General features: G+C 42.3%; 1 protein-coding gene across 1 annotated transcript in view; it reads right to left on the bottom strand.

The window, feature by feature from the left end:
- Positions 1-94: 94 nt before the first annotated feature.
- The window catches only part of cicb (capicua transcriptional repressor b), a 36,067-nt gene continuing 27,355 nt past the window's right edge, over positions 95-8,806 (bottom strand). The window contains exons 12-21 of the mRNA XM_062421734.1: positions 8,596-8,735; positions 8,290-8,450; positions 5,544-5,734; positions 4,636-5,100; positions 4,159-4,517; positions 3,880-4,037; positions 3,622-3,773; positions 3,184-3,318; positions 2,463-2,594; positions 95-2,335 (exon numbers count right to left, since the gene is read on the bottom strand). Coding sequence (XP_062277718.1) covers positions 2,043-2,335; positions 2,463-2,594; positions 3,184-3,318; positions 3,622-3,773; positions 3,880-4,037; positions 4,159-4,517; positions 4,636-5,100; positions 5,544-5,734; positions 8,290-8,450; positions 8,596-8,735 — 2,186 coding nt within the window. The 3' untranslated portion in view covers positions 95-2,042. The remainder of the gene's footprint in view (positions 2,336-2,462; positions 2,595-3,183; positions 3,319-3,621; positions 3,774-3,879; positions 4,038-4,158; positions 4,518-4,635; positions 5,101-5,543; positions 5,735-8,289; positions 8,451-8,595; positions 8,736-8,806) is intronic.

Raw genomic sequence — 8,806 nt, 5'->3', positions numbered from 1 at the left:
TTTCATAAGCAGCTGTTAATGTCGGGCTGGTTGTATATTATGCTGCTGCAGTGTTTTGCATTTCTGCTTAAAGAAAACCCATTTTTCACATTGCCAGCAATAAAATCACTTTAATTGAACACCTATGTTTTATTTGTATACTGAAAGATACAGATACAAACTTAAATTATTCATATAAATTCCTCTTTTGCATACTGGAACAGCAAAACAAGAAGTATAACACAAAAACATTAATAGCCATATTTATTATTGTTTTTTCCATTTTATGTTTTATCTTCAGTAATGGGCATCTTAAAAGTCAACTTATGTTCAATGACATTTTTCCTTATCAATAATATAATGAGTCTACTGACTCTACAGTAATTATTTACAACAAAACCAAGTCTTGCACAAAGACACAACCAGTATTATATCCTACCAGCTCTCTTTGATTCATTACCCTCCCCTCACTTCCCCCAGTTTTCTCTCCGCCCATCTAAAAAGGAGGTCTGGAGAGAGCAATAAAGTGACAAAGGGAGGAAGGAGGGAAGGAAAGAGGTGGAGAAAGGAGATGTACAAGTGTTGAGGCTATAGAATCAAACTTAGCGAGGGACAGAGAGGCATACAGGGTTGTCTAAAAACATACCGTTATTACTGTTAAAAGAATATAAAGGTCCACGTTTCGTTTGTCTTCCTCTTTGAAATGAACAATAAAAATAACTGCACCGCAGGTCCTTGCTGAGGTGAGAGGCCAGTCGAGGGAAGACTACAATGGAGGAACTGTACAGGTGTGAAGCAGCATGTGTCACCTGCCTCCAAAATTTTATATATATATATATTTTTTAAAAACACGAGTAAATGTTGAAATAAAGGAAACATCTGCCAGCAATGAGAATAGAACTGCGGACCAATCACTGCAATGATATGAGGAGTAATAATAGCCATAGGACTAGTACAACAACAAACTGAATATGACAATGTTAAATTCAAATCAAAATATTGTTTAAAAAAAGTTAATAAAACTGCTTGGCAATAGAGGATTAAGGTCTTATCAGCCTGACCTCTACAACAAAGAGCCAGGATGTGCCCATAGACTCTGACCCACCTCCTTCCTTCATGGCTAGTGAATGAGAGGCACAGGAATGCTTGGTTCCCACCTACTGGCATGTGCTAGGGTCAGTCGTGAGAAGGGAGGACTTGGCCAGACAGGTAATTGCAGGAATGATGGCACTGCCAGAAGTCCACTTAAGTTTTTAGTTCATTTTTTTGAGTCACTCCTAGTCGACCTCTCCTGAAGGTCTAACGTGAGCAATAAAACTGAGCAAAATAACAGGCGGAAAGGATCTTTCCAGGTCCGTAGCAATGGGAACCCTGTCAAATCAAATCAAATTGTTTCTGGCTGTTGAGGGCCCAGCCCCCTAATGTCAGCAGAAACAAGATACAAGCGTTAAACAGTTAAAAGTCTACAGGTTGTTCCTTGAGCAGCAAATTAACTGCTTTCCCTCCTCTAACCAGATTTAAAACAAAACAAATATCAAAACATAAACCGTTAATTACGTCTTTTTTTTTTTTAACCCCTGCTGGCTTTTCAACATCTCAGAAGGGGTTAAGTTGGTCTCCACATCCAAAAACGAGAACCCTTTCTTCAAGGCAAACGATTGAAGCTGTACACAATGGTCCTTCGTTCACTGGCATCAATGGGAGCTTTCTCCAAGGTGGTAAATACAGAGTGCTAATTCAAGTCGGGAATTAAGAGTTTCCAGGGTGTGTGTGTATGTATGTGCGTTGAGGTGGTGTCATGTGGTAGTTTTGTGCCACTGGTTTTTCATGTGTCCTTTTTTTTTTGGTACATGGGAATCACATTACAAAAAAAGAAAAGTCCCAGCATTGCATACAAATGTCACTCTCAAAGGTTGGCTGCTGAGGATGGAAAGAAACCAGGACCTGACCAGTGGAGAGTGTGGCTAAAAAAAGAACAAGTAAAAAGCGTGAAAGCATGTTTGGGGTTGGAAAGATGTGACTTCGGCAGCCACTGATTGGTCAATCTAACTCGTCAGTATTCCTCATCTGGAAGAGTCCTGCAAATCAAGCGGGTCCTCTGGGCTCGCTTCTGTGCCGTGCTCCACTTCTTCATCCTGCAGGTCTCCTCCTCCTCCTCTCCCAGATCCCTCTCCTGACTGGGAGCCAGAGGGTCCAGGCAGGGAGCAGATTGAGTCAGGTATGCCTAAACCAGAGGAGTCAGAGGGGGTCGCCGTCTGCATGATCTTCTGCCGGACCTCCCTGATCTTCAGCTGCAGACACACCTTGGTGGGAAATATATCGGAATATCTCGTCTGGAAGGCTGCAGTGGCCTGAGCTGGAAGCAGGAAAACAAAAAAAACACAAATGTATGATTATAAGTGGAAACTCACTCTGAAAATGCTCTTATATATGGTGTGTGTGTGTGTGTGTGTGTGTGTGTAGATGTACAATTTATATCTAACCTGATGGAAAGAAGCCCTGCTCCTGGAACAGCTGCATGACCAGGGCTCTCCTCTGGTCCAGTGTGCGTCGCAGGGAGGAGTACGGCACTTTTTCAAACTCCAGTTCTGCCAGGAGGTCTTCTCCGTCTGTGCCTGAGAAAAGAGACACAAAAGGTGGAGGAGCTGAGCCATCAGGGAAATCAGTTACAATAATAAACATCTTCATTCATGTTATTTCAGGCCTCATCATCTTTGATACGCTGCAAGAGGTGGACTCAAGATAAAATATTTCTGTGATTCATATTTTCAGATTTCTTGTCAAATTAGGGTTTCTTTTGGTTTTTTTTGTTGCAAACTTCTCCATTCAATTTAAGTATTAAGGCGTTTTGGTGTTGCATACTGTGAAACAATATTAATTAAAAGCTTTTTAATACAGGTGTGTCTCGTTTGTCCTGAAAGTACTTGAATGTCTAAAAGTGTAAAACTGTGTCTTTACTATTTCCTCAATAAAATCATTAATTTTAAAACCAAGCCAACCATTCAGGAGGAATTTATTTCAAAACTTTAAGGATTACGAGCCATGAATGCAAAGTGCAAACCCATAATAGAAGCACACAAACCTAAACTGCTCATACTACAACTATACAACCTGCATCATCTCCCCAAAATAAATATTCAATTAAAGAATCATTTTGTGAACAGTAAATTAATGTTCACAAACTTGCTCTTTACTGTGTGTTACCTGGTCTGTCAAAGGTGAAGATGTCTCCCTCACACTTGGCGGCACTTTTAGGCGTGTTGGGCTCAGAGCTGCAGCTTGAGCGCCGCCGACTCTTTCTCTTAGGAGAGACTTGTTCGTCAGTGGCGGAGTCCAAATCTGGGTGACAAAGAGATTTATATCAAATGTGTTAGCTGTTTTAAAAAGGTATCAATAGACTTTGCACAACAAAAATGGAATATCTATGATGGTTCAACCTTGGTGCAATAAATGCTTAATTACACTAATAAGACACATGCATAAAAGAGAAAGTACAGCAACTAGAATTATCAGATTCTATCACAAAAATCTAAGAGGAGTTTCATAAAACTTACATCAATTAACACAAAGTATCAGCTGTTTGCCAGACGTTTGCAGATTCATGAACTACATTTTAAAGTCGTTATTCAGAGTGAGTAATACCTGTCGAATTCTTTCTCTTACGCCGATAGCTGCCCAGAATGGCACGCGGTGAGGTAGCCAGACTCTGCAGGGTGGGTGAAGGCAGGACCTCCTCAGGCCGAAACTCTGGCAGCTCTGCAAAGCGCTCCTCGAAATACACCTCTGACAGCACCCTGCCAGACCAGCGCACACACAAACACACACATACAGTATATATACACTGCCTTTCATTCAATTCTGTGTCCTTAAGACAAAAGATTCACAAACATTTTAACTCACTTGTCCACAGAGTCAAAAGTCTTCTTCAGCGGTGGTGGACGGGCTTTGACCTTTTTGGGTGTAGGACCATCTTTATCAGTCTGTGGGGGTGGCAGTGAGGGTTCTGTGGCAGATGGAGGAGGGAGCGGAGAGGAGGGGAGGGATTCCTTCCATCCAGCCTGCACAAAAAGTTAAATACAACGATTTTATACAAGATCACAGAGAGACTGTGTGTGGATCATAACTGGGTAGTTTCTTGTTTGTGTTACAGTGAAATCCGGTGTGTGATGTTCAGCTCACCTCTTTGGTGGTTGTGCTTTCCCTGCTCCGTGTGTCAGAGGAGTCTGCTGCACTGGAGCCCTCCGGGGGTCTGTCAGAGGATGGCGGCTCCTCAGCAGGGTGTGTTGATGGAGAGCCCATCTGCCCCGGCGGCTCAGGATCAAAGGAGAAATGACTATTGGCTGCAGCTTCTCTCTCCCTCTCCTTTTCCCGCTCTCTTTCTCTCTCCCTCTCCCTTTCTCTATCCTTCTCCCTCTCCCTCTCCTTTCCTCGACCTCCTCCTTCATAGCTGCCCACGGGGATGTTTGCCACTGTTGCTTTCACTTTCTGAGGGGTTCTGACTGGAAGCTGAGTTAGTTTAGGTGTACCTGGTGTACTGGCTGTAAAACAGAAAGATGAAGAAAAGTTAAAAAACATAATATCAACAAACTAATTTGCTACAAATTAAAACCTTCAGCACATTTAGTTTTTGGATAAAAACAACATGTGAAGCTGTACCAGGTGTTTGGATCTGGAGTGGAGGGCTGCAAGGCCGTATGGAAACAGTTGAGCCACTGGGAGGTGCCACGGAGGTGCTACTGCTGGAGGTCTGCATCTGCCTCTCCAACTGTCTGTCTGAATGTGTCAGCAGCTCTGTCTGCCTCTCAGCCTGCCTGTCAGTTTGTCGATCTGCAGGTCTGTCCAGAGGCAGGTGCCTGTCCGCCTGTCTGTCTGGATGTGGGTGCATGATTGTGGCGGGGGTGCCTGTGTGTTTGGGCAGGATGTGGGGGGAAACGCTGGAGGGACTGGAGACAGAGTAGGCCACACTGGGGGGTACTGCTGTCATGGAGACCACCCCCGTTGCCATGGTGACACTAGGTGAAGGAGGGTAAATTGCAGCCACTATCTGGCCCCCGGTGCCCGAAGCAGGGGCTAAGGTGGAGGGCTGTGGAGACTGAGCTGTGGCTAGCAGCGGTGGCTGACCTGGATGAAGGAGAAAGGACCAAGAAGCCAAATATTTTTGTCACTTTCTGTAACACAAAGTAATAACTCACAACATTTTCACTTATAAATGTTCATATTGCTTCTCTATTGTTGATTAATATAACAAATGAGTGACTCAGTCTTTTCTTTTTTTTTTTTTTTTCTTTTTTTTTTTTTACAGCTGTTGGTGTGGCTCATTTTGAAAGTGAATGTGCTTTTGATGTATTCAAGTCCAAATACACTCACATGTTTTCTAAGTTCTCTGTTTAATGAAGGATGAAATCAATTCACACCACAAAACACCAATATAATAGATGATGTCAAAACAGAAACTGATATATCTGAGAAAGTAAAACTGTGGACGCTTTAGCTCATACAGACCATTTCAAACACATTTTAAATGAAGAGCAGAAAATATGAACACATCTGTCCACAGCACTGACCTGCGATCAGCGGCTGAACCAGGGTCTGTCCAGGTGGTGCGATGGCTGTGAACCCAAGTGTTGCTAGGGGAGATGGAACATATGCGGATCCAGGCACTGGCAGAGCTTGCTGGGTGGGGGAAGAGCCTGTTGTCGTGGAGACCAGAGGCAGAGTGGATGGGACCCCTGGAGTGGACTGGACATAAGTGATCCTGGATGTACAGGAGACACACAGAGACAACAAAGTGATTAGAGGAAAGAAATATAAAGAAATGTGTGAAAATGAGGAGCAAAGAGAGACAGAGGAAGGGAAGATTAACATTTTTGGGATGTAGAATGTTGATGAAAATGTGGTGGCAGTGACAGCAGGTGTTCAGGTAGAATAATGAGGCCGATTATAAGTAAAGAGAACAGACGCATGATTAGAAGGAAAGAGGAAGACAAAAAGAGAACTGCTGCAGTGGGGGTCAGAGGGTGAGTGTACATCACAGCGAGAAGCACTGGATGACTAGTGCTATATGTGCTTGTGTGTGTGTGTGTGTGTGTGTGTGTGTGTGTGTGTGTGTGTGTGTGTGTGTGTGTGTGAGAGAGGAGCTGAGAGGTAGTGTGGGGGTGGCAGGCAGAGGCAGTTCGGGCCACCAGCAGCATGACTAACACATCCAGAATAGAGCCGCACTGCTACAGCTGCACCCCTGCTGGAGTTTTTGTTTCTCACATTGTCTGCTCGCTTCGCTTTAAGAAGAAATGTGCACATCCACGCCATAAGAAACAATACCACTTCCTGATTTATTATTTATCCCACCTTGACTCAATCAAGCACCAAAACCAAACTGGGGTTACCTAAATTCATTAACTATAAGAGAAAGCCAATATAATTATTTTGCTGGCAACACAACAGCTAAACAGTAATCAGCAAAAGCTTCATTAGTTGACATTATGTATGTTTATAACCACAATAAGTGGTTAAACTTTTTTACAGGTATTTGATTCAGTTTGGAATGGCTGAATAAACCTTTTTTTCTTTCTAATGGGTGAAAACTGTCGTGTTCCTTCTGATTGCTTTTTTATTTTTAGAATAAGTGCTCACCCATTTTTTTTAAAAGTCCAAGATGGATCCAGGTAAATTATCTTTGAGTAAATTATGTTCACTATTTTCAGGGGGATTTTGAATTATTGCTTATCCCATGTGTGGCTTGTCTTCTCCTGTTGGATAAAGTTGGGCCATCTTTTCCAAATGTTTGCCCGTGTGTTGGAACTTAAAACATTTATTTTCACACATACACCTGAATCTAGTTACTTTCAGTAGTATTATATAAATACATTTGTAGTGTCTATTAGCTGGATTTATGTCATACAGAAAAACAATTGGCTGATGTAACTTCAGCTATTGAGCAGAAAGAAACTGACAAAGATGGTACGACTGCTGAGATCAACAGCAGTCCAGACTTGGATGAGTGAGGCTGGCATATGTTCATAAGTGGGTGCCTGTTTGTCAGAGCTGAGTCAAGCTTTACTAGCACATAATCTGTTTATAGCGTCTTTCTTATCTGCGGTATTGTTGGGTAAATGTCTAAGTAATGGCTTCTGGGCTTTCAAACACAGGTCCCCATTAAAGAACATGGTTGTTAGAGCAATGAACATACATTAAGAGAACAGTAAATCCCTTTCTTCACTCTGTGACATGGCGGCGGCAGCAAGTTGGAAAAATATTGTCATTAAGGAAGAGGAACCATCACACAGGCTGTCTGAGTGATGAAAAATAAAACTTTTTGCCACAGACTGACCATTTGTCCTCACTGCTTGATTAGCGACCGTCTACAGCAGTGGGGGGAGGCGTGTCCACACATTAGTAACCCCGCTAGTGAAAGTAATAAATGTCATTCATTAGATAGAATAATAAACCTTTTAAAACACAGGGCGACAGCACCCAAGCTGTTCCTGTTAGATTTTAGAAATGGAAAATGAATAAAGTCACGTTTTGGCTCCGTGTTAATTCCTAATTTTTCTCACACACACTGTTTATTTTATAGCCAAAGCATTTTTATCCTATAAAGTAGTTGGAATGAAAGAAGCTGAAAACTTAGAGCAAACTGTCTGGTAACAAGATTATTGCGATTTGGCAATGAGGACTTATTTTTTAGCTTTTGTGGCCCCCCACTTCAAGTAATAAACAAAGGTTTATTACAGTTTTTATTTTAATTTCCTTGCACATGGCATTTAAATTTTATTCCATAGCTATTTTAAGAAAGCAAAGTCACACATTTTCACTATAACATTTTGTTTTTAATCATGTAACAGTCTAGTGCGACTCCCACCACAGCTTTGAAATATTACTAATTAACCTGCTACCTAATTAGGCAGAATGCAAGAGCGACAAAAAAATTGCAAACATGAAACCAAAGTGTTGAACTGACATTTACTTTCACAGGGTGAAATAAAGGTAGGTATGTTTAGTCTCTTGAAAATAGAAAAAAAGTTCACACTTACTTTAAAGACTGAACATTTTTCTTTGTTCTTAGTTTTGTTTTTTCTGATGTGAATTGGTGACGTTTTCCACGAAAGCACAAAATATAAAGCCCGCAGTCAATTGAAACTGCTATTCGACATATTGTTCTTTTTAGTGTCTGTTCTTTTGTTTTGTTTTTTCAGAGTTCAAGTTGTGAATGAACAAGTGAATACTGACAAGCTCCAAAGGTTTGTGGTGTAGGTTCAAGAACTATAGGATCCATATGCATTTGCTCGTGGTAGTGTGTGTTTTGTTTTGTACCTGGTAGGTGCTGGCGGCAGTAGCACAGCCTGGGAGGGGGCTGACACTGGCGCCACCACAGCAGCTGTGCCCACTGTTAGAGGGTAGGGGTTGGCGGAGTGGACAGCTCCGCCCTGAGGCAGCTGGGACTGAACCATGGGCATGGGTGCGATCTGGATGATCTGGAGAAACATGGAAGGAGGGAACCATAAAAAAAATGTAACAAAAAACATAAATTTATGAAAGAACACTGCCGGTTGTGTGCTCACGATCCGTCTTTACTTAACAACTGTTAAGTTCTCATGTCAGTGTCTGCAGGTCACTGACCTTGCTTCCTGTCTGAGCTCCATTCTGGACAGGAAGAGGTGGAGCCACAAGGGGAAACTGCTGGGCAGGGACTGGCGCAGTCCGTACTGTTGCCATGGGAACAATCATTTTACCCTGGAGCACCGGAGACTGTGTGTGCACTGAGGCAAAAGCAGAGAAAGTGGGAGAATGAGCATTTAATTAGGAGTCAGATTATTATGTCTATGAGCCT

Source organism: Scomber scombrus, chromosome 7 (assembly GCF_963691925.1).
Source record: "Scomber scombrus chromosome 7, fScoSco1.1, whole genome shotgun sequence".
Classification (NCBI taxonomy): Eukaryota; Metazoa; Chordata; class Actinopteri; order Scombriformes; family Scombridae; genus Scomber; species Scomber scombrus.
The sequence above is the reverse complement of the archived record's forward strand: the minus strand, read 5'-3'. Positions and strand labels throughout refer to the sequence as shown.